Genomic DNA, 26426 nt, shown 5'->3' with positions numbered 1-26426 from the left:
TCTGGGCTATTGAGGAAGCCTCTAAAACTTGTAACAGCTGCTGTTCTAAAGGCTTTTGTCTGGGGGAGCAGATATCAGAAAGGGAAAATGTTTCTGCTTTGATTCTTCACTGGCAACTGTCAGGCAGAGCAGTACAGGCTGAGAAGGCCATGTAAGAATTTAAATAACTCCAACCAGGAGGGTGGACCAGGATCGGTATTTTCAATCACAGCGGTAGAGAATGGAGAACCCCACCAATATTTTGGATGTACTTTTCCTCAGACTTAAAGGTCCGTAGTCACAGTGGTTGTCGGGCCGATGTCCTCCCCTCAGTTTGCGAACACAGTATAATAAAAAAAATTAAGATACTTGGATTTGAATGTTTTTAAACAGAAAGCTGTGAGGAAAACTCTCCCCATGCTCAGTATGTTCTGATGTAGAATGTTAGTTAAATGTTGCTTTATTTAATCCAGAGCAGTTGATTGTTTTGGATTATAATAAAACACGTTATACTGATTTAAGTGAGTTCAGTCATTTGTGCGGTCATGTGTAAAGACATGATAGCCAGTTTATATATCGGGGGAATCCACTGTTTATGTCTGCATGACTTTTTCAGTATATCATTTATAAGTTATCATGATTGAGAAAGATAATGCTTGTTTACTTGACTGGTGATTTTCAAATAAGCAATGGAGTTTCTAATAACTGATGGGACTATTATTAATGAAAGTATTTAATTATCCTGAATTGCAGTGATCTTTTCTTTCTTACTGAATCTATCAAGAGGCACCCATTCACTCCTTTCATTTTTTCACATATCTCCATCGGGTTACCTCCAAAGTCTACATTGCCCTGAAGTAAAGACTTGAACCTTTGAGCTTATCTGAGTAACTAAGGTTCTTCATGACTAGGAATCATTCTTGTAGCTCATCTATGGTCCTTTTCCAAGGATATTACAGGCAATTATTGTTTCCGTGGCCACATTTATAGAAGTGGTCTGGAGGTCTTTCACAATTACCGAGTGTAGGCTACATTGTTGGCCACTTCCTGCACAGCCAATGCTGAAGAATGATGCTGTAGATATGTCCCCTATACCCGCTGGACCATTGAATGCACATTATCATGAATTTACACAGTCTAACCGGATGATTTAATGCCAGATTTGCAAACTTTAAAGGCAGAGGTGTTGTCTACACATGCATTAATTACTTACAGTGGACCTTAAACTAGGGCTATTTGAAGGACTACTCAAAAAGTTGCAGAAGAGGTGCCTTTCATTAGTATGCACTCAGACAAAATTGTTGGAAGCAATGTGGAGCAATGTTGGGTGTGTTTTGTAGCAATTGGTCATTACAGTTAGGGAGGACTGCAATTGTTTCAGAACCTTTTTGTCTGCAACATAACAGCAGATGCAAAAGTGAAAAGTGGAAGCACTATGAGAAATGCGAAGGAGGGGGAGGCCTCTCAAACAAAGGCCTTAGGTAGCAGCATGGATCTTCCAAGAGCAATATTCCTACATTCAAATCAGTCAGCAGCAATGCATAAGGAGGCTCAGATTTTCCCATCAGGTTGTCCCGGAGCTATGCAGCTGCCTTCATTCTTGCACGTGAAAGAGGATGGTTCTCCTAATGGCTATGAAGGCCTGAGCTTTTATGTCTTTGGACAGTAGTAGGGGACATAGCGAATATCTCATTAGGTTCATCACAGTATTTGAAAGGCGCTGAACCCCCCTCCTTCCACTATCTTACCATGCAAGCAGAATGGGCCTGCAATGAAGGGCAGGGAGCCACCCATAATATTAGGGAGCAGACAATTAGCCTTCTGAACAATACCTAGACAACTTGGGTGGGTCTTTGGTGGAGCCCAGAAGGAGATTCCCAGTTTGTCACAGTGTGCGATTCCTTTTTTTAAATAACTTTAGAGTGCCCAATTATTATTATATTTCCAATTAAGGGACAATTTAGGGTGGCCAATCCACCTAACCTGCACATCTTTGGGTTATGGGGGTGAAACCCACGCAGACATGGGGAGAATGTCAAACTCCACACGGTCAGTGACCCAGGGCCGGGATTCAGCACCGTAGTCCCAGTGCTATCCACTGCGCCACATGCCACCCTAATGTGCTGATTCCTAATGGCCAGCCTGATGCATTATCAATTGCATGAAAGACTTGGATTGGTACAACAGAGGCTTTATTACAGTCAGATGCGTGGCCTCCTACTGCAGCTGGCAGAATGGCTGATCAGGAGGAGTCATGCATATTTAAACGGCTCCTTGTGGGCGGAGCTAGCCAGCAGGGGCTACTGGCGAACCTGTAGTATAGGTACTACCGTGTATTCCCTAATACAGGTGCACACAGTGGATCACCACATTCACCCCCTGTTAAAAAAATGAGTCCGGCGGGGGTGGCGTGGGACTATATACAGAATTGTGAATTATTTGCAGAGGGGAGGGGAAAATGTATATGTCCATCTTGTAGTCTGGTGCCCGTCAGAGGTTAAGCCTGTCCGGTGGTTTGACGGTTCGCTGGGAGCGACGTAGCGATGTCGGTACTGGCGGTATCGGTGTCGACGACGTCGGTGCTGGCGGTGTTGGTGCTGGCCAGTAGTTGGATGACTCCGGGAGCGTGCCGAAATCTTCCTCGTCCTCTAGCGTGGGCAGGGGAAGGAGGGATGGACCTGGTGGGGCTGATGCTGGGAGCGCTGGGGGAGGGGAGGGTGGCGGGTGGGTGGGGAAGTGTATGGGAGTGGAACCCTGAGTGAGACCGTATCCTGGCAGCCGTCGGGGAACTCCACATAGTCATACTGGGGGTTGGCGTGGAGCAGGTGTACCCTGTCCACCAAGGGGTCCGCTTTGTGGAGTCGGACATGCCTACGTAGTAGAACCGGTCTTGGAGCTGCGAGCCAAGTCGGGAGCGACACCCCTGATGTGGACTTCCTAGGGAAGGTAAAAACACGTTCATAAGTGCATCCGGGAGGACCTGCTGCCAGCGAGCGGCTGGGAGGTCTCTGGACCGTAGGGCCAGCTGGACGGCCCTCCACACCGTCCCGTTCTCCCTCTACCTGCCCGTTTCCCCGGGGGTTGTAGCTGGTCGTCCTGCTGGAGGCGATACCCCTGCTGAGCAGGAACTGACGCAGCTTATCGCTCATGAATGAGAATCCCCTGTCGCTGTGGATGTAGTCGGGGAAACCGAACAGAGCGAAGATGGAGTTGAGTGTCTTGATGACGGTGGCAGACGTCATATCTGGGCATGGGATGGCAAAGGGGAACCTAGAGAATTCATCGACCACACTGAGGATATATGTGTTGCGGTCGGTGGAGGGGAGGGGCCCTTTGAAATCCACGCTGAGGCGTTCAAAGGGGCGGGACGCTTTCACCAGGCGCGCGCGGTCTGGCTGGTAGAAGTGCGGCTTGCACTCCGCACAGACCTGGCAGTCTCTGGTGACTGTCCGTACTTCCTCGACGGAGTAGGGCAGATTGCGGGCTTTGACGAGGTGGTAAAATCGAGTGACCCCCGGGTGACACAGGCTGTCATGCAGGGCACAGAGCTGGTCTACTTGTGCGCTGGCACATGTACCTCGAGAGAGGGCGTCTGGGGGCTTGTTGAGCTTGCTGGGGCGATACAAAATCTCGTAATTGTAGGTGGAGAGCTCGATTCTCCACCGCAAGATTTTATCATTTTTGATCTTGCCCCGCCGCGTGTTGTTGAACATGAAGGCTACCGACTGTTGGTCAGCGAGGAGAGTGAATCTCCTGCCGGTTAGGTAATGCCTCCAATGCCGCACCGCTTCAACGATAGCCTGCGCCTCCTTTTCAACAGCCGAATGTCGAATTTCAGAGGCATGGAGGGTGCGGGAAAAGAATGCCACGGGTCTGCCTGCCTGGTTTAGAGTGGCGGCAAGGGCGACATCTGAAACGTCGCTCTCTACTTGAAAGGGCAGTGTCTCATCTACAGCGTGCATCCCGGCCTTGGCTATGTCTGCTCTAATACGGGCGAAGGCATGTTGTGCCTCGGCCGTGAGGGGAAATTGAGTGGACTGTATAAGTGGGCGGGCCTTGTCCGCGTAGTTTGGGACCCACTGGGCGTAGTAGGAGAAGAACCCAAGGCAGCGTTTGAGGGCCTTGGGGCACTGGGGGAGGGGAAGCTCCATGAGGGGGCGCATGCAGTCGGGATCGGGCCCCAGGAGTCCGTTTTGGACTACATAGCCGAGGATGGCTAAGCGGTTGGTGCTGAACACGCACTTCTCCTTGTTGTAGGTGAGGTTGAGGAGGGAGGCGGTGTGGAGAAATTTGGCAAGGTTGGCGTCGTGGTCCTGCTGGTCATGGCCACAGATGGTGACGTTGTCCAGGTACGGAAACGTGGCCCGCAGTCCGTACCGGTCAACCATTCGGTCCATTTCTCTTTGGAATACCGAGACCCCGTTTGTGACGCCGAAGGGAACCCTAAGAAATTGATAGAGGCGACCCTCCGCCTCGAAGGCAGTGTATAGACTGTCCGATTTACGGATGGGGAGCTGGTGGTAGGCGGATTTAAGGTCGATTGTTGAGAAGACCCGGTACTGTGCAATCTGATTGACCATATCAGATATGCGAGGGAGGGGGTACGCATCGAGCTTCGTGTACTGATTGATGGTCTGGCTGTAGTCCACGACCATCCTGTGTTTCTCCCAGTTTTAACCACTACCACTTGGGCTCTCCAAAGCAGCCGCTGGACTTCACACTTGATGAAGGCCTTGTCCTGGGCGCTGTACTGTCTGCTCCTGGTGGCGACGGGCTTGCAATCCGCAGTTAGATTGGCAAAGAGGGAGGGAGAGTCAACCTTGAGGGTCGTGAGGCCGCAAACGGTGAGTGGGTGTAGGGCCCGCCGCATTTGAGAGTGAGACTCTGGAGGTTACATTGAAAGTCCAGACCCAGCAATAGTGCAGCACAGAGGTTGGGGAGACCGTAGAGGCGGAAACCGCTGAATTCTACGCCTTGGACAGTGAGATTGACCACACAGAAACCTCGGATCGGGACAGAGTGGGACCCGGATGCCAGGGAGATCCGTTGGTTGGTGGGGTGGACCGCGAGGGAGCAGCGCCTTACCGTGTCCGGGTAGATGAAACTTTCGGTGCTCCCGGAGTCCAGTAGGCAGGAGGTTGCGTGGCCGTTGATTAGCACTGTCGTCGAAGCGGTGGCCAGGTTGTGAGGACGGGACTGGTCCAGCGTCATAGAGGCAAGCAGCGGGTGGTCGTCCGAGGAGTCAGATGGGGAGCGACGGCGACCCGGGTCCAGCGTTCCAGTCCCGAGGGGAGACAAAATGGCGGCGATGGCGATGTCCGGAGGACCTGGGGGTGAAAAGATGGCGGCGCCCATGCAGCGCACGTTGTAGGGGTGGGGTAAGATGGCGGTGTCCATGGAGCGCACGTTGCGGGCGCTGGGCAAAATGGCAGCGTCCATGGTGCGGGGCAGGATGACGGCGCCCACGACCGCTCGTGGACCTGGGGGGAGAAGATGGCGGCGCCCACTGGTCGTACGTGGCCCCGGAAGCAGATGATGGCGGCGTCCATTGTGCAATTAGCTGGGGGAAGGGAGCGATTTTGGGCGTGATAGCGGCGACTGCGCGGGCCTGGCACACCGCCGCAAAGTGGCCCTTCTTACCGCAGGATTTGCAGGTGGCGGCGCAGGCTGGGCAGCGCTGGCAGGGGTTCTTCTGTTGGCCGCAGAGTAGCAGCGGGGACCTCCACAGTGCGTGGTGTGGCGGGCAGCGCAGGCATATTGAGCAGGAGTGGCCCCAGTCGGGGGGGTCATTTGCGGGGTCCAAGAGGAGTAGGAGGGGTGGGCCACGCGGCGAACGGGGTAGGATTGGACGTTGCGAGATGCGACCGTCATGGAGAGCGCCAAAGCTTTCAACTCCGCTAGGTCGAGCGTGGCCCCTTCCAGCAGTCGTTGTTGGCTGGGGTCCGACGCAATCCCCGTCACGAATGTGTCATGCATGAGGAGATTGGAATGTTCCGTGGCCGTGACGGCCTGACAGTCACAGTCCCGGACAAGTGGGATTAGAGTCCGCCAGAAATCTTCGATCGACTCACCAGGTGGTTGTACGCAAGTGGCGAGTACGTGTCTTGCGAAGAGAGTGTTTGTCTTCTGAAAGTACACAGTTAACACAGTGGATCACCACACAGCCATTAGGCTGGCTATGAGGGTACAGCCATTACTCTCTGCCAATCTGAGGCCATCGCGATAGGAGGAAGAGTATTGGGAGGTGGAAATGCAATAGCAGGAGGCAACATGGTTCCATGCAACTATCGCGAAAGAGAGCAGATTATAAGGCTTAGCTTCACCTGAAACTTTTCCATGGCAAAAATAACCCTACCCAACATTCTCCCTCCCCAAACGCTGCCTATATTGGTGCCAGTGTCCCATGAATCAAAATCCATTTCTCGCACAACAATCTTTGAGCTATACCCCTGATCTTATTTATTGCCCAGTGCTCTCAACAAATCCCTAACTACTATCCCTACTCCAACTATATTCTTTTTTACTTCCTCCACTTGAATGCCCCCCTGAAACATGATGTTGTGGTCAGTTTGCTCATCTATCCTTTAGACAATTGCAAGGGCTGAGGCTCCTTCATTCTGAATTTTCATACCTGCCCCTCTTGCAGTCACACCCTCCTGCCTCTGGTCATTGACTAAATCTGAAGTACCTGGACTAAGGGGTGTAACTGTCTCCTGGAACAAAACGTCCAGATACGTTTCCCCTCCTTGATGCATCGCAGTATCCAAAGCATGGACTTCAGCTCCTCAATCCTCCTTAAGCCAAAGTACCCCGAGCTGCAGACAATGCAGATGTGGATGCCATGGATCAAACAACTGTTCATATATCATCACATGCTGCAGCTGTAATACATCATCTGACCCTGCCACTTTTATTATGTTTCATTTCACCAAGTGCTAACATTTGGCCCATCGAGTCTGCACTGGCCCTTGGAAAGAGCACACTACTTAAGCCCCTGCTTCCACACTACTTAAGCCCATGGTAGGTATTCGGGTTTAGAAATTGCACTCAACATTTATTTTTAGTGTAAAAATCTCAGCTGATGCTAATCAGTCAGGTCCCAGAATGGAACCCGGCTCGAAGGACCTAACTTTGACTTTGTTTAGAGCCGTGGATGAATAAAGTTACAGGGCAGCATGGTGGTACAGTGGTTAGCACTGCTGACTCACAGCTTCAGGCTCCCGGGTTCAATTCCAGCCTCGGATGACTGTCTGTATGGAGTTTACACTTTCTCTTCATGCCTGCGTGGGTTTCCTCCGGGTGCTCCGGTTTCCTCCCAACAGTCCAAAGGTGTGCAGCTTAGTGAATTGGCTATGCTAAATTGCCCCTTAGTGTCCAAAAAGATTAGGTTGGGTTACAGTGACAGGGTGGAGGCATGGGCTTATGTAGTGTGCTCTAGTGTGCAGACTCGATGGGCCGAATGTCCTCCTTCTGCACTGTAAATTTTATGATCCCCAATTAACTGTTAACAAAAGAATAAAATATTTAATAAAAAGATTAAGTATAATACCCTACCTCTTCACCCCACCTGTATCTTTAAAGATATACACAGATTTATAAGCACTGTGCAAGTTACCAAAATTGATCTTGTACTCTAATGTTCTTAGTAAGTATCCAGTCCATGTAAACCAATAGGCAAAATGTGGTCAGACACACTGCACTCAAACCAAGTGACAAATGCCACCCAAAGCAACTTCTGTGGATTTCTCATCACTAATCACACTGTGAGCCAATTGGCCTCACTGGAACACTGGCTTTCACACATAGGTTTCCAAACTACACTCTCGAAGTCCGCACTTTGAAATCTTCTCTCACACAAGGCTTTCTCTCGGTTGACTTCACCAAGGATCGACATCCAGGATTTCAACCTCGCCTTTCAGTATTCCTCTGCCCTGGATTGCCACATGCATTCAGGTTTCACACAATTTTTCAGATACCCAGCCACGGCAATTGTATTAAGGTGTCACAAATCTTTTCACCTTGGATGTCTGGCTTCATGTTAGCCGACATCTCTAGGTCTGCACCTTGCAGCCCTCTCTTTAACAGTGGCTATATTATGGATTTTAACTGGTGATACCATGGGCGTGACTTAATGGGAAAAAACAGGGTCCTAATGTCGGCTGATTTAGCAGGGTGTCTCCTGGAGCATAGGGTGCTATCGAACCTCGGCGGGGCACTTAGCTTCATTTCCAGCACTGAGCAGCTCTGCTCATCAGCGCAGGAAGAGATCAAGGAGCCATTTAAAAATGGTGCCCGACCTCTCGCCCTCCCAGCACAACCCCGGACACCCTCTCCCCCTCCCCCACAATGTCCCATCTTACCTATTGGGGGGTCCTCGGGTCCGTTAGCTTGATTTCTGGAATGAGAGGGTTGTCTTATCCTGAGAGGCTAAATTAATTAGGCCAAGCTATGATCAAAGGGGATGAGTAGATGCAGTATCACAGCTGATCTCAACAACCCTGAAATTATGTAGATAAGGTGTATAAACAAAAATTGCATTTTCCCACTTTGATCTTCATGGGCAGATTTGGGATTGTGGCCATTGTGCTCAAAAATCAGCTGTAACCAAATTCTAGCCCTAACTCATCAATCCTGTAAAGGGACTGTCCAACATGTCAGATACCAGACAATATTCTCCATTTGGGAAACAATGCCCCCCACCGAGGTGAATTTCAACCCTCTGTGAGTGCAGAACAGGAAGCAATTCACTTTCCTTCGGCATGCAAATTTATGGGAAGGATTACGAGCGATTCCTAAGGGAATCCTACTGTTGGGCCACCATTTTGAGCAGGAGACCCAACAGTGAGGTCCCATGGCTGGCCACTGCTCCCCCCTCCCCCTGTTTTTTACCCCACATGTCTGATTCCTCGCTGCATTGGGAACCCCGATACTGGCGGTGGGTGGCGCAGAATTTCAGCCATCATCTGTGCATATGTACATACATCAAATATTAGAACGTGCCTGAAAGTGTTCTTCAAGTGGCTGTTTGTGTGCAGCAATGTCTTTCAGTACTTCAAGCTACTTCTGTCACTGGTTGACAGCACCTATCTTCCTCTCTGCTTCACGCCCAGGTTCCTTTTCAGAGAAAACATGTTTCAATATACAGGAGGCAACAAAGCTTTGGTCCTCTTGGCTGGTTGCATTGTCACATTCCCAAGATTGATCATGGATTTCAGAATATGTGCAGGCTTCGCCAGTCTTGGTCCTCGAACAATCATTAAGTGATTATCCTGGCATCAACATTATGGTTATAATTGTTCAGATGGGGATGGGGGAGGGGGGGGGGGGGGTGTGGGGTGATGCATCCCTGCTAACACTGGCTGCCCTGTAACCATTTAATGCTGCCATGGGAGGAAAACGTTCTGCCTCCGAGAGCTGCCAACCAATCTGATTAGCTGACTCTTTTGCCAGAGCGGGGAGGGAGCACTTACAGGGGGGAAACTTTTTGGGGGGATTTCGGTGTTGACGGAGGCTGTTAGTGGGAGTGCCCCTACATTCCTACACAAGGCCTAAGCAAGGTTACTTTCCAGGTCTCCCCCTGTTCCTGAACCCTTTCCTCAAAATTGAGGCTGGGTGGGAAATGGTCCTTATGTGGTTATAAATTATGCCTTAGGACCTCAACTGGGGCAATGGCAGGTTAGTCAGCCTAGACTGGCCCATCATAATGTTGTGGAAGGATGGGCCAGTGGGAAGGCAACCCGAGAGATTTTATGGGTACCGTGCTTGGAAATCTCCCGACAGGTGACTGTCAAATTCTACCTTAACCTTTCCAGCTAGTATCTTAAAAATATAGATTATGTCTCCATTTAATAGATTGTAACCCTTGTTCTTCCCTTTAATTTCGAGGGCAAACTGGTGGGAATCTGCGGAAGTGTGGGAAGTGGAAAAAGTTCCCTGATATCAGCTATCTTGGGTCAGGTAAGATCTGGCTTTATTTGAAATAAAGTAGTTTAAAAACAAAAACTATACCTCAGAAATCTGTATAGCTATTATACTGAATTAAAAAATAATTCTGTTTGGTGTGCCCTACTGTTAAAGATTATAGGTACATTGTAGGCCATAGGTTTAACATAAATTAAAATCAGATTAAGTTATGGAGAATATTAAGAGCTTGAAGAGTCTTTAGTCACTGGAGTAGCAGTGCAGAATTGGAGAGCAAGATGAATCAAGTGGAGCAAAGTTAATGGTGGAATTGCTGCTTGTTACATTATTTTCACTTTTGTAATATTTTTTCCTCCATTTGTGGCATTTTTTTTCACATCTTATTAACTTAATGTAATCATTGTGGTAAACCACGTTATTGCATTATATGTATTGTATTGTGCATGCCTGCGCTTGTCCAGGCTGGCTCTGCCTGTGGCTCCTCCCCTTGGGCTTCTGTGTAAAAGTGGCAAGTTTCCGCCTCTGGACCCAGTTCGGGTCCAGAGGTAGGAGGCTTGCTGTTTAGTGTATTAAAGCCTCAGTTACGTTCATCCCTCGTCGTGTGTTATTGATGTGTATCAATTTAATACACTAAACCCCTAAAGTTGAACTCATCACTCAAGCCTGATCACTTGGAAATGGACCCACAAGCAGCCGACGCTACAGAAACGTTTGAACACTGGCTAAGCTGCTTCGAAGCGTACCTCACATCCTTCAACAAAGACTTCACAGACCTCCAGAAGAAGCAGGTCCTCCACGCACGGGTGAGCCCAAGAGTTTTTCTCCTCATCCGGGACGCCCCTCGTACGCGGAGGTGATAACGCTGCTCAAAGGATAATACGTGAAATCCGTTAGCCAGGTATATGCTAGGCACCTCCTTGCCATGAGACGGCAACGCCCTGGGGAATCACTTGCAGAATTTATGCATGCCTTGCGCATCCTCTGCCGGAACCGTGACTGCCGGGCGATATCGACTACCCAGCACGCGGAGCTGCTGATCAGGGACGCTTATGTCGCGGGCATGAACTCTAACTATATCCGCCAGCAGTTACTAGAAGGGGGGACCCTCGGCCTCCCAGAGACAGTACAACTCTCCAACTCGCTGGAGGTGGCCTCCCAGAACATGGAGGCCTACACCTCCGACCGTGCGGCACCTTTGTGTGCCTCGTGGGCAGGTCATGTTGCAGTTGTATAGGACTTTGGTTAGGCCACATTTGGAATACTGCGTGCAGTTCTGGTCGCCACATTACCAGAAGGATGTGGATGCTTTGGAGAGGGTGCAGAGGAGGTTCACCAGGATGTTGCCTGGTATGGAGGGTGCTAGCTGTGAAGAAAGGTTGAGTAGATTAGGATTGTTTTCGTTGGAAAGACGGAGGTTGAGGGGGGACCTGATTGAGGCATACAAAATTATGAGAGGTATGGACAGGGTGGATAGCAACAAGCTTTTTCCAAGAGTGGGGGTGTCAGTTACGAGGGGTCACAATTTCAAGGTGAGAGGGGGAAAGTTTAAGGGAGATGTGCGTGGAAAGTTTTTTACGCAGAGGGTGGTGGGTGCCTGGAACGCTTTACCAGCGGAGGTGGTAGAGGCGGGCACGATAGCATCATTAAAGAGGCATCTAGACAGGCGTATGAACGGGCGGCAACAGAGGGAAGTAGATCTTGGAAAATAGGAGACAGGTTTAGATAAAGGATCTGGATCGGCGCAGGCTGGGAGGGCCGAAGGGCCTGTTCCTGTGCTGTAATTTTCTTTGTTGTTCTTTGACCCGGGTGCGACGCAAGCCTGCGACGCTCAGCGGCCCGCCAATGCTGGAGGCTCGAGGTGCTACTTCTGCGGTCAGGGTACTCACCCCAATCAAGGCTGCCCGGCACGGAACACAACTTGTAACGGCTGTGGGAAGAAGGGCCACTTCGCAAAAGCCTGCCAAGCCCGATCCTCCCTTAAATCTTCTAGGCCCAGAAGCGCTGCCTGCTGCCTGTCGGGGCCACTCCCAGCTGCCGCACCACCCACCATGTGCGACCCGTGGGGGCCGCCATCTTCGCCGCTATCTTTAATTTCGGCCGCCACGTGTGATCCATGGGGGCCGCCATCTTGGACGCCATTTTGTACCTCACCCGCCATGTGCGACCCACGGGGGCTGCCATCTTGCATGCCATTGCTGATGCCACCCGTCACGCTTGACTCATGGGGGCCGCCATCTTGGGACCACTCCGCAGCCTCCCGGGAGCCCAGCTCACCCGACCGTGCGCTGGCCGCCGCTACCTCCGACCAGCTTACCGACCGCCTTCCGACGCTCGCCTCCGTCACACTCGACCAGTCCCGGCAGCACCACCTCACGAAGTCCACGATGACCGTCCGGATCAACGGGCACGAGACAGCCTGCCTTTTCGACTCCGGGAGCACAGATACGGTAAGGCTCCCCATCCTTCCCGCGACCCAGAAAATATTTGTTCCTGGTACGTGAGCGTTGCCAGCATTTATTAACCATTCTTAATTACCTTTATAGTTGATGTCTTCTGGGACTGCTGCAGCTAGTGTGACGTTGATGTCTTCTGGAAGTGCTGTTCGGGAGGGAGTTCCAGGAATTTGACCCTGAGACTGTGAAGCAACAGCATTATAGTTCAAAGTCAGGATGGTGTGTGACTTGGAGGGGAACCTGAAAGTGGTGGTGTTCCGATGTTCCTGCACATTTGTCTTTCTAGGCAATAGAGGTTGTGGCTTTGGAATATGTTGCCGAAGTTGCCTTGGTGAATTGCTGCGGGTCAACTTCAAAATGGTATACAGTGTTGTTACTGTACGATGGTGGTGAAGGGAGTGAATATTTAAGGTGATGCATGGGGAGCTGCTGAAGTGGTCTTCTTTGTTGAAGTTGCACTCATCCAGGCAAGTGGAGAGTATCCAATCACAGCCCTGACTTCTGCCCTGTAGATGTTGACAGGTTTTGGAAAGTCAAGAGATGAGCTACAGCAAAATTCCCAAACTCTGACCAACTCATGAAGCCACAGTATTTATATGACTGATCTAGTTCAGTTCCTGATCAATGATAACCCTCCAGGACATTGATAGAGGGGGAATTTGACAAGGGTAATGTAATTGAATGTAAATGTTAGACCATTTCTTGTGGAGTTGCTCATTGCCTGGCAAATTGTGTGGCACAAATGTCACTTGCCAATTATTATCCCGAGTCTGAATATTGTTCATATCTTGCTGGATACAGACTGCTTCAGCTTCTGAGGACTTATGAATGATGCAGAACGTTGTGCAACCAGAAATGAAAATTTCCACTTCTAACCTTAAAGGGAGGGGAGGTCACAGATGAAGTAGCTGAAGATGGTTAGGCCTAGGACATTGCTTTGAGTAACTCCTGCAACAATGCCCTGGGGCTGAGATGATTGGTTTCCAATAGCTACAGTATTCTTCCTTCAGCTAGTATGTGATCTTCCCTGATTACCATTTACTTCAATTTTTCTTGCATTTCCTTTGTGCATAAATAGCCAACATGGCTGCCTTGTTGATTCTGTATAAATTTTTTAATAGCCATCCTTTTTTCACAAAAGAATCGCCTGCATGGGATATTAACCTGCTTTTTATCCAGAATACATTTGACAATGTGGAAATAGCAGTTAATAGCACACTTGAGCTTTCATCAATATTTTCTTATGCTCAAAATTCACCTTTTAACACTTATACTATTTATTTTTTCGAATTAAGTTTGGATATTAAGCAATCAAATGGTAGATTGATATATGAAATCATGTTTTTCTCTTTTTTTCAGTGTTTTTTAATAAATGTTTTTATTGGTTTTTGAATAAAGTATATTTACCGTTATTTATACAAAATAGAATACATACATATATATAAATATATATACATAGAAGAGAAGGGAACACGCACAGAAAAAAAAACAAACAACAAAAAAAAAGTTAGAATAAAATAACTGGTAGGATATTATGTGCTAGCTCAACAATAGCAGCTCTGTACAATTGGCAGTATTGTTTTTAGCACATAAATAGGCATCTGTTTGTGGGAGGGGGGTGGGAAACGGGGGGGGGGGGGGTACATATACATTTGGGCGCTGGGGAAACAAATACAGAACAACTACAGAGGGCAATATGCGAATGGATCTAGTGTTGGTGTTGTCGCTTGCTTCTCCCGGACAGTTTCCGCTGCCGTTGTCGTCTCGCAATCACCTCCGCTTCATCCGTTCGTCCCGTCTTTCGCCCGGATTTTCCTTGTTCTCTGCTCCTGTAGATACCAAGTTTGTTATTGTTTCCCGTGCCCTCCTTCCGGCTGTCATTCCCTTGCCTCCCCCTCACCTCACTGATTCCCCTCTATTGTTCCCTGTCTCCTCCCTCTTCCACCCCCTCCACCCTCCTCCCCCTTGTCCTGTGGTTCGCCTTTCTTTTCTCTTGGACTTAGCTGCTATCCCCCCCCCAGTCTATCCCTCCCTCCGTTGGTCGAGCCCTCCCTCCCCCGCCTCGGCTACTTTCCCCTGATTCTTGACTACCTGGCTATTCGTCTGCTTGTTCAGTGACCACAAACAGGTCCCGGAACATTTGGGTGAATGGCTCCCACATTCAGTGGAAGCCGTCGTCTGACCCTCGGATGGCGAATTTGATTTTCTCCGTTTGGAGAGATTCTGCAGCAAGAAAAAAGTGTCTGTTTTTAAACAGGGCAGTGGCTCAGAGGTCCATAGGTCATTGCATATAATTTAAAATGTTAAGGATATTGGATTAGCCACCCACTATACTCTTTCCTCATTTTTCTTTCTATTAACTTAACCATTTCAAAGTAATTCATTATGTGTGCAGCTATCTTAGATTTTTCAGGAAAATTAATTTATATTAATAAATTTATATATAATATAAATAAGTAAATTTATAGCAGCACGGAGGCCACAGTGGTTAGCACTGCAGCCTCACAGGGCCAGGGACACAGGTTCGATTCCGACATTGGGTAACTGTCTATGAGGAGTTTGTACATTCTCCCCTGTCTTTGCTTACAGGAAACTGTGACACCTAGGTAGAGTGGACATGGAAAGGATTTTCCCACTAGTAGGAAAAACTAGAACTGGAGGGCACAGCCTCAGACTGTGATGAGGAGATGAGGAGTAATTTCTTCAGGCAGAGGGTGGTGAATCTGTGGAACTCTTTGCCGCAGAAGACTATGGAATCCAAATCACTGAGTGTCTTTAAGACAGATAGATAGGTTCTTGATTAATAAGGGGATCAGGGGTTATGGTGAGAAGTTAGAAGAGTAGGGATGAGAAAATTATCAGCCATGATTGAATGGCGGAGCAGACTCGATGGGTTAAGTGGCTTAATTCTGCTCCTGTGTCTTGGGTTCTTATGGCCTTATGCTCCAATCGATTGACCATTTGCTCATAGAAACAGGATTGGGCTAGTCAACCCCTCAACTGTTCAATTAGACCATGGCTCATCTGTATTTTCACTCATTTCCTTGCCTTCGATCCAGAACCTAAATACTCTCACCAAATACAAATATTTCAGTCACTGATATTGGCCCGTACCTTCCTCTCCGACCAATGACTTACGTCATTAGTGCACCGTACATGCGCGGCGTGACGACACGGAAGTACAGACATGCGCGCAGTGTTCAATATCCTGGCTGGTTTTCTTTTGACAGCTTGAAAACCTGAGCTGTTACAGCGCTAACTTGGGCTACTTACTCGGATTTTAGGTGAGTTTTGCATCGTTTTATTTACACTGAAAAGTTCTGGTCTAGCAGAGGCAGGAGACATCTAGAAACATTTTTGGTAGGTTAATGTTTTATATTATTAGTGCTCAGCGTTTATAGATATGTTTAAAATATAAATAAAATGAAAGGAAGATATATTTTTAAACTTTGGTTTGTCATGAGGCTGTTAATTCCGTTAAAAGGGTACTTTACTGTATAAAGTGAGTTTGAAGCCACGGCAGATGAAATAATTTTTTGTTTTAAACTTTGGTTTGTCATGAGGATGTTAATTCCATTAATGAATTATAATGGCTGAATGGAGGGCAGCACGGTTAGGCAGTGGGTTAGCCCTGCTGCCTCACGGCGCTGAGGTCCCAGGTTCGATCCCGGCTCTGGGTCACTGTCTGTGTGGAGTTTGCACATTCTCCCCGTGTTTGTGTTGGTTTCGCCCCCACAACCCAAAGATGTGCAGGCTAGGTGGATTGGCCATGCTAAATTGCCCCTTAATTGGAAAAAATGAATTGGATACTCTATATTTATAAAACAAAATTAATAATGGCTGAATGAGTATGATTGTCCACCTAAGATACTCTGTGTTCCTGGTCAAGGGTTCTGTGGGTCCTTGCGTGGCTGATGAGCTCGCCTCGAGCGGCATCTTCAATCACTCACTTGGCAGGAGTTTTCAAAAGGTGGGATCGGTCCTGGGATGCTAAGATTTTCCAAGATGACGCCAGAGTGAGGCGACTTCTTGCAAGCTGTACCCTGCATACCCTCTTATTCTATCTTTAACTCTCGTTCTATGCTTCTAAAACTTTATTAAGTTGATCTTTTCTCTGCACCCTAGCTATGACTGTAACATTATATTCTGCAGTCTCTCCTTCCTTCCCTATGTACGGTATGCATTGTCTGTATAGCATGCAAGAAACAATACTTTTCACTTAATACCAATACATGTGATAATAATAAATCAAATCAAATCAAAAGTCACGGGTATTCCTTTCTCAGGGTCCTTTTCCGAGCCTCCTCTTGCCGTCGGGTGTTCTCGAAGAATTGTGACTCTTCAATCAGGAGGTTTCTCCAAGTAGGTCTCTTCTGAGCAAAGGCCGCTCAAGCATTGATGTCTATGTTCCACTTCTTGAAGTAAACCTACAAGGTATCATTGAAGAGCTTCCTTTGTCCACCTCTTGTTCAGGATCCTTCCTTGAGCTGGGTGAAGAAGATTTGATTTGGTAGCCAAGACTCTGACATCGTAAGCATATGGGAGACCCAGCAGAGTTGGTTGATCATGGCCTTGATACTGGTGCTATTAATTCCTTCAAGGACACTAATGTTAGCACACCTGTCCTCCCAGCTGGTTCAGAATTGAAGTACGTTTGGATTTTGCAGTGTATTTTAAGCTGCGTTGTTTACGAGACTCCCAGATATTCATCCTTTCAAGCCTCAGTGATTACTTTAAATGCTTTAACCAAGTTTAAAGCCTTAGTTGATATATGCAAGCCCCCTGTAAGCTATCTCTCTGACAGGTATTGCAGCGAATCAATCACCCACCTCTCAGAATGTACTACCAAAAGACACCCCAAAATGTTGTCAGAGGAGATATGTGCCAGGACACTGCACTTAAGCAGCTGCTGCTTTCAAACATTGAGCTTGTCAATGAACAGTTGATATATGGAGATGTGGCATGGCAAATAACATTCACTCATGTTTATTTGACATCAGCAGCAAGTAAAATCTGATCACGTTCATCGTGATCACTTTCGGCATTATTACCGTGACAATTTTAATGCATGTTTTTAATCTGCCAAAGGCCAATCAAACTCCTTGCAGGAGGTAATGCAGGAAGATGCAACAACAACTCCTCTGAGGAGTTCACATGAGGTTGTACAGTTACAGGGATAATATTGATCATGAAAAAGGTCATTAGATTTCTGTAGGACCAGTAAGGAAGATAGTTGGGTTTTCACCTCTTGACTCTCATAAAAAGTGAGAAAGGGCAGATATTGAATGTTGAAAGGATAGTGGAGAGTCCATGTTCGAGAGTACAAGGCACTCCAAGCTCTGTTCGGCTGAACACATGCTGAACTTTAGGGACTGTCGACAAAAAGTATACTTTCGAGCAGTAGCAAAGAAAATGTGATTTACTGGTTGATGTTCCAGCTACAAGTGCTGGCAGAAAATGGAGAAACCTATTTTAAACATGAATGGCAGGCCTTTGTTCTGATATCTTCATCCACAGAAAGAATGACCACATGTATGGAAATCAAATGCAAGAGCAAATGATGCCTTACCTGCAGCCGGGTGCTCTCCAGCTCATTGCTGGCAAGAAATGGCCATGGAAGTGGGGAGATAGCTCAAAGCACTTCCATTTCTCACTCTCTGCCCCTCACCCCTATCATATACCCCACATGCTGCTTTGTACAAATGCTGAGCCTGCCCTTACAGGTGAAGCAGTCTTTGATGGGGCCTTCATGGACTCTAAATGCCAGAGGCCATCAGCCAGGGACACCACAACAGTCAGAACAAGGTTCTGAGCAACCTGCCGCGACCTCTGCTAAAGCCACAGGGATTACACAAAGTAAGAGTGCTGGAAAAGAGAAGAAGGATTTTTAGTTATACAAGGGTGTGTTACACAATGTTAGGTTTGTTTTTGAGCCACCTAAATATTATTTCTTTCCATGACTTTCCAGTGTGGCCCACTTTAGTTGCTGCCTGGAAAGTGGACTTTTCACTTGTGATGAATGGTAAGACAAATCGGTGTCGAGCAATGGGAGGCTGCAAAAGGGACACTTAGTTGTTTGCAGAAGTGTTTTGTTTTGGGGAATGGGTTGTTGATGGGAAGATGTGAAGTAGCATTTGTATGTACCTGTCAAGTGGATAGATTGCTGGAACCAAGGTATCATGCATTGCTGCTGACAACATAGTCATGTAACTTTCTGCCTCTTTCTGCTCCTCCTCCAGTCATGCAAAGAGACTCCTTCTGCAGACCTAAAACTCATTACTGTACAAAGCACAGCGCACCACAATCATCCTGAAGATCTTGGCAGGGAGGGAGCCTCTAGATTTGCCCAGGCACCTGAAGTATGTCTTCAGCCTGCTTATGGCTTGCTCAGTGACACATCTGGTAGTCATATGGCTTTCATGATATCGCTCCTGGGCCTCATTGGTTGGGTTCGTCGTGGAGCTCATCAGCCACAAGTGGATATCCCTCATCTTCCAGCAACTAGCCAGTAAATCTGCTTCAAGGGATTAGAGATGAGAGGATGAAAGTATCATGGTCACTGCCTTGCACACTCCTGCATAAACATCTCCCTGATGGTTGTACACCAGCTGCAGGTTGATGGATTGGAAGCCTTTCGGATTAATGAACACTCTTGGGTATGTTATAAATTGTCACTTGCATGCAGTCAATGATACCTTGCACCTGGTGAAAAGCCACCCAGAGCTGCTAACCTGAGTGCTTATTCACTTTGACTGGTATCATCGATGACAAAGTTAACATAACTTACTTTCCTGGTAATCAAATCACCTTGTCTTATGCATTTGTGGATCATTAGTTGCAAATCTATGCAAATATGTCCAGCAGAGCCTTGAATGGAAGCAGGGGCAAAGTAGCTGAGGACTCTGGTGATAGCCATGGTAAATTAAGTCCAGTTGGGAGCAAGTCTTGTTCCTAGAGGCAAGAAATGCCCGCTACCACCTGACGCAAGACCCTGGACTCCATGAGTCACTGGTGTTTCAACATGTCAAGGAAGCTTATTCATCGCCTGCACATGCTGTTACAAGTTCAGCCTCCATCAAACTGCATTTCCCTTTTGATTACCCTATTGCTTTTGTAGTGGCAAGTCTGTGAGGGGAGGCATTTCCTGACAAAATTTTGATTGCTGGTACTGTTAATAATGTTCATCCTGGTCCCATCTGAGATCTAAAGTGAAATAGTGTAAGGAACATTGTAACGGTTCAAGAAGTGGACCACCATCACCTTCTCTAGGGCCATTAGGGATGATCGGCCATAAGACAATAACACGTAGGAGCCAAAGTAGGCCATTTAGCTCATTGCTCCACCATTCAATGAGATCTTGACTGATCCAATGTGATAATCCTCAACTCCACTTTCCTACCTTATCCCCATAACCCTTGATTCCCGTACTTGTTAAAAATCTGTATATCTCAGCCTTGAACATACGTAACAACCCAGCCTCTATCGCTCTCTGTGGTAAAGAATTCCACAGATTCATTATCCTCTGAGAAAGGAAATTCCTCCTCATCTCTTAAATGCATGGTCGCTTACTCTGAAATTATGCTCTCTGGTCCTAGACTCTCCCACAAGAGGAAACAACCTCTCAGTATCTACTCTTCCAAACCCCCTGAGATTCCTACATGTCTCATTCTTCTAAATTCTTCTAAAGTCCACTGAGTGTAGGCCCAACCTACTCAACCTTTCCTCATAAGAAAGTCAACCTAGTGAACCTTCTCTGGACTGCCTCCATTGCCAGTATACCTTTCCTTAGATAAGTGAACCCAAACTGTTCACAGTATTCCAGTTGTGGTCTATCTAGTGCCTTGTATAGTTTTAGAAAGACTTACCTATTTTTGTACTCCTTTCTGCTTGAAAGAAAGGCCAACATTCCATTTGCCTTCCCTAGTAACTGCAGAATCTGCATGCTAGATTTTTGTGATTTATGTACAAGGAACCCCAAATCCCTCTGTACTGTAGCTTTCTGCAGTCTTTCTCCACTTAAATAATACAGTATTCAGTTCCTTTATTCTTCCTATTATAGTGCATAACCACATTTTCCTGCATTATATTGCATCTGCCCACTCCCCTAGCCTCACTATATCCCTCTGTAGATTCTTTATCATCCTCACCACTTGCCTTCCCACCTATTTTTGTGTAATCTGGAAACTTGACAATAGTATATTCACTTCCGTCGTTAAAGTCATTAATATATATTGTAATTAATTGTGATCCTAGCACTAATCCCTCTGGCACTCCAATGGGCAACCTGAGTCGAGTGAATGGACCGCATCTCAGTGGGCCGTAAGATTGAAATTATGCTTGTTCACTCGCCATGACCCTGTGAATCAGATTAAATACATTTAATGCAGGCCAAATATTTCAGAACGCGTTACAGAAAATGATTCTTCATATATATATTAATAGAACTATGATCAACTTCAAATGATAAAACAAAATAAATATTTACACTTTGGTTGCAGAGGGAGCGCACAGCTCCCATAGTCAATGTTGTGTGCAATCAGCATGCACCTCACCTCACTTGCCCTTGCTCTCTATGTGTGTATCACTCCAGTCATATTGATAGGAAAAAACTACATATATGGAAATCAGTGGAATGTGACAACCCTGCGCATGAGCAGCGGTCAGCTAAATGTCTCGTGGCCGCCCTCAAAACCCAGATGGACCGCATGTGGCCCCTTGGCCCGTGGGCCTCACGGTAGCATGGGGGGCCTCACGGTAGCATGGAAGGGGCCTCACGGTAGCATGGTGGTTAGCATCAATGCTTCACAGCTCCAGGGTCCCAGGTTCGATTCCCGGCTGGGTCACTGTCTGTGTGGAGTCTGCACGTCCTCCCCGTGTGTGCGTGGGTTTCCTCCGGGTGCTCCGGTTTCCTCCCACAGTCCAAAGATGGGCGGGTTAGGTGGATTGGCCATGCTAAATTGCCCGTAGTGTAAGGTTAATGGGGGATTTGTTGGTTTACAGGTATATGGGTTACGTGGGTTTAAGTAGGGTGATCATTGCTCGGCACAACATCGAGGGCCGAAGGGCCTGTTCTGTGCTGTACTGTTCTATTCTATTCTATACCTCTAAGTTGCCCACATATGGGCACAGGGGAGTCTACACGTCCTCCCCCTGTGTGCGTGGGTTTCCTCCGGGTGCTCCGGATTCCTCTCACAGTCCAAAGATGTGCGGGTTAGGTGGATTGGCCATGCTAAATTGCCCGTAGTGTCCTAATAAAAGTAAGGTTGGGGGGGGGGGTTGTTGGGTTACGGGTGTGGGGTGGATGCGTGGGTTGAGTAGGGTGATCATGGCTCGGCACAACATTGAGGGCCGAAGGGCCTGTTCTGTGCTGTACTGTTCTATGTTCTATGTTCTATGGGTTACAGGTTGCCATTCTGAATCTGCCTCTCATATCCCAACTCTATCTTCTATTAGTTAGCCAATCCTTTATTCATGCTAATATACTAACACCATGGGCTGTTATCTTATTAAGTAGCCTTCTGTGCACACTTTATCAAACAGTTTTTGGAAATTTAAGTATATCACATCTATTGGTTCTCCTTTAGCTATGCTGCTCTTTAGGACCTCAAAGAGTTCTAACAAATTTGTCAGGCATAATTTCCCCTTCATGAAGCCATGCTGACTCTGGTTGATTATATTATTTATTTCTAAATACACTGCTATTACATCCTTTATAATGAACTCTATAACATTTTCTCAATGACAGGTATTAAGCAAACTGGCCTATAGCTACGTGTTTTTGTCTCCCTCTGTTTTTGAATAAGGGGCTGGATTCTCCGACCCCCCGCCAGGTCGGAGAATCGGCGGGGGGCGGCGTGGATCCGGGGTCGGGAATTGCGCCACACTGGTCGGTGGCACCCCCCCCCCCCCCCCCCCCCCCCCCCACGGCGATACTCCAGCCCGCGATGGGCCGAAGTCCCACTGCTGTACTGTCCCGCCGGCGTGAATCAAACCACCTCCCTTACCAGTGGGACTGGCGGCGCGTGCGGGGTCCTGGGGGGGGGGGGCGCGGGGCGATCTGGCCCCAGGGGGTGCCCCCACGGTGGCCTGGCCCGCGATCGGGACCCACCGATCCGCGGGCCAGCCTGTGCCGTGGGGGCACTCTTTTCCTTCCGCGTCGGCCATAGCGATGGCTGACGCGGAAGTGACGTTCTCCCCCGCGCATGTGCGGGGATGACGTCAGCAGCCGCTGACGCTCCCGCGCATGCACGGACTACCGCCGGCCGGCGAAGTTCCTTCGGCCCCGGGTGGCGAGGCGCCAAAGGCCCTCCACGCCAGCCGGTGGGACGGGAACCACTCCGACGCGGGCCTAGCCCCTTAAGGTGAGGGCTTGGCCCCTAAAGGTGCGGATCTCTGCACCTTTGGGGCAGCCCGACGCCGGAGTGGTTCACGCCACTCCATCCCGTCGGGACCCCCCCGCCCCGCCGGGTAGGGGAGAATCCAGCCCAAGGTTTGAATAATTGGCTATTTCCAACCCTCCTGGAACTTTTTCAGAATTTAATGATTCTTGGAAGGTTACTACCAGTGCATCCACTATTATGGAGCTACTTTCTTGAAGATCCGCGGATGCAACCCATCAGGTCCAGGGGACTTATCGGCTTTTAGCCCCATTAGTTGCAGTAGTATTTTTTCTCTAGTCATAGTTACTGTATTCATTTCATCTTTCCCCTTTGTCCCTTGATCATTCAGCACGGTAGCACAATGGTTCGCACATCACAGCTCCAGGGTCCCAAGTTCAATTCATGGCTTGGGTCACTGTCTGTGCGGAGTTTGCACGTTTTCCCTGCATGGGTTTCCTCCGGGTGCTCCAGTTTCCTCCCACAGTCCAAAGATGTGCAGGTTAGGTGGATTGGCCATTCTAAATTGCCTTTGGTGCCCAAATAGGTTAGATGGGTTATGGGGATAGGGTGGCGGTGTGGGCGTAAGGGTGCTCTTTCCAAGGGCCAGTGCAGACTCGATGGGCCGAATGGCCTCCTTCTGCACTATAAGTCCTATGATTTCTATGAGTGAAACAAAGTATTTAATGCCTCTGCCATATCCTGGTTCCCCATTATTATTTCCCTCGTCTCATTCTCTAAGAGGCCTATGTTCACGTTGGCCTTTCTGTAACTTTTTATATATTGAAAGAAGCTCTTGCTTGTCCCTTTTTACATCATTAGATTATCCTCATAGTTTACTTTCTTCCTCTTTTTTTTTGGTCATCTTTTGTTGGCATTTAAAACTTTTCCATCCTCTGGCTTACCACTAATCTTTGCATGTTTTTTTCTTTCAGTTTAATACCATCCTTAACTTCCTTGGTTAACCATGAATGACTTATCCTCTTCCTGGAATCCCTCTTTCGCACTGGGTATATCTTTGTTGTGAGTCATGAGCTATTTTCATAAAGGTCTGCCATTGCTGAGCAACCGTTTCTTCCATTCAGGTCTCAGGTTAAATCGGAGATTGGACCCAAATGGCATTTGGATCCTAATGTGCACACTTACGAAGTATCCGATTGGTTTGGGGCAGGGAATTTGTGCCGCTGGTAATTTGAAACTGCAATCAGCCTGGTCGCTGTGGGAAAGCTGTGGGTAGATCCCAAACTTCATTTTAACTGCCAATCACTCTCACCCCCATTGCCTAGTTTCCTCCAGATGACAAAGCTAAAACTAAAACATTAACTTACCTACAATTACAATATGGTTTTAAAACTAAATGGTCACAACATAGTCAGAACATGTTTAAAAATGCCATTGCAACAGATCTACTTTAAAGCATTAAAGATTAAAAAAAATATATTCACACTGGACAAATTGAGTCTAATTGTGATTCTTGTTCAACACTTCCTTCATCGCACTGATGTACATTAGATAAATAGACTTTTTTGTTTTTCTGCCAGGATTCTAGTAATATCACACAGCAGCTGGTTTCTTAATACAAGCAAGCTACTTCCTGTTTGTAGGTATAGACAACTTTTGAAGAAGAATAAGTGACATAAATATTGTAAGAGTGCCTGATGAAGGCCCTTAATTTCAGCCAGAGAATTTTGTCTTGATAATGAGACTATTGAAGCTACTTGGGTAGTTTTTGTTTTCTGCCTTCTGCTGTATTGAGTACATAGTAAATTTTAAGGAAAATTAATATGCACAGACTCATTGGATCATCAATACTATTATTTCAGGTGACATGAGTTCTGTTTCTTTTATCTTTTGGAAAACGTGATGGGGTACTAATATGTTTTCCGTTGAAAAATCCGGTGATCATAATTGCCTATATTTGTAGAAGATTTATTCAAATTTCTTATTGTTGATTTATGTTGATTCAATGAAGTTTGCCAATATATCATGCTAAATTTATTCTTAAATTGCCAATGCAATCTTTGGATTCACCTACTTGTAGGACTGCATTTGATTGACTGGGGTGTCTTCTATCCAACCTTCAGCTCATACTACTTGAAGGGACAGTTGCAGTAAGAGGCACTTTTGCTTATGTCGCCCAACAGGCATGGCTGCTTAACACATCTTTGCGTGATAATATCTTGTTTGGCAAAAATTATGAGGAAGAAAGGTAAGAGTTGACCATTTTTTGGTGGGAATTATTTTGTACCTGATGTTTTTCGGGATAGAATTTCACAGGTGCCTGAGACCCAGGCAGCCATTCTTCATGCGTGAGCACTGACTATAAATGTTGGTGGAATGTTTGATGAATTGTGAAACCCACATTTATGGATTTTTCTGCTTCATTGCATTTTCAGATAGAGAGCTAAGGATTATCTAAATTGTGATGTCTTGCATCTTTTCAGCTCCATTCTGTGAAGAGGACAGGGTCACAAAAGTAAAGTGTCTTCTTTATATCAGTACTCAAACCAAAAACAAATCCCTCCACAAGATCACTATTGATCTAGCTACTAGTAAATGTGTAAAATCAATCTTCTCCCTCCCTTCACGATCAGGATGAAATTTTGACCTTGTGTAGGGAATTGTAGGCACATCACCATTTTCTACCATTTTGTGAAGTAGTGTTTTGAAAGTGTCATGCTTATTTTATGTTCTTTAAACCAAACAAATCAACAATGCCATGGAGTCCTTTTATTCCAGAAAGAGAAACCCACAAAATGAATATTTTCAGCCCTATATTCTTTCAGTTATTAGCTAGCTTGGATTTGTTGGTAGAACTCTTGACCCTGGTTCAGGAAGTTGTGGCCCTAAGTCTATAACATTGCCATGGGTGACATCCCAATGTCCTACCTACCTCTTCAGATAGATATTCTATTCAATGCATAGGCAATATCCTAGCGAACCTTCCTCTCATGAGATACCATGGTGAAGAAGTGAGTGAAGCTCTTTCTGTTTTGCTTCAAATGTTAGTTAGGCCCTCACATCTGACTTACGCTCTCTCCACATTTACAATGATGCACGGCTAAGATTGCTTTGCAGAAATTCAAAACCTATAGTGTAAATGTACCATAAATTATACTGTTTAAAAGCTTTCATTCAAATTTTGCCAGGGGATTTCAGTAGCTAAATCTACTCTGTGAAATGAGTGTCATGTCGCTTTTACTGCAGAAAGCCAGAAGGTGTAGGATTGACCTGGAACTAACTTTTACACACTTTTATAAGCTTTTGTTTACGGAGAAAGACGTTCAAAACCAGCGCCTCCTAGCACAACCACACCATTTCAGTCTGTTCTTATTTAGAGGCGCACAATTGAATTTGCAGTTAAGCTCACAATATGAATACAATTCAATATACTATTAAGTGTTTTGACCCTCTTGGTGGGCCAAGGACTGTGCTCCATTCGATTTCCCCCTTACAAAGCTGAGTATGAGCGCCTGATAATTGGGGGCGGAGTTTCTCTTAACAATGAGTGGTAGTAGTTTTTGTGATCGTGTGTATACCGTAATAAACCAGTCGTTCATTTCTACCTTACCGTGTGTCCCTGTTGTCTCTACTGTTTGGGTTACACAAACAGATTCTCCTTTTTCTTTGAATAAAAGTTAGAATTTATATATACAGCAAAAATTTAAAAACAAATTAAATTAAAGACGTCCATGCT

At 46.9% G+C, this 26426-nt stretch overlaps 1 protein-coding gene across 3 annotated transcripts in view; it reads left to right on the top strand.

The window, feature by feature from the left end:
• The window catches only part of LOC119951991 (multidrug resistance-associated protein 5-like), a 269580-nt gene that overhangs the window by 111530 nt on the left and 131624 nt on the right, over positions 1-26426 (top strand). For all 3 annotated transcript variants that reach the window (XM_038775439.1, XM_038775440.1, XM_038775441.1), the window contains 2 exons: positions 9865-9936; positions 24814-24938. In XM_038775439.1, the coding sequence (XP_038631367.1) occupies positions 9865-9936; positions 24814-24938 (197 nt within the window). The remainder of the gene's footprint in view (positions 1-9864; positions 9937-24813; positions 24939-26426) is intronic.

This window comes from Scyliorhinus canicula, chromosome 17 (genome assembly GCF_902713615.1).
Source record: "Scyliorhinus canicula chromosome 17, sScyCan1.1, whole genome shotgun sequence".
NCBI classification, from domain to species: Eukaryota; Metazoa; Chordata; class Chondrichthyes; order Carcharhiniformes; family Scyliorhinidae; genus Scyliorhinus; species Scyliorhinus canicula.
The sequence above is the reverse complement of the archived record's forward strand: the minus strand, read 5'-3'. Positions and strand labels throughout refer to the sequence as shown.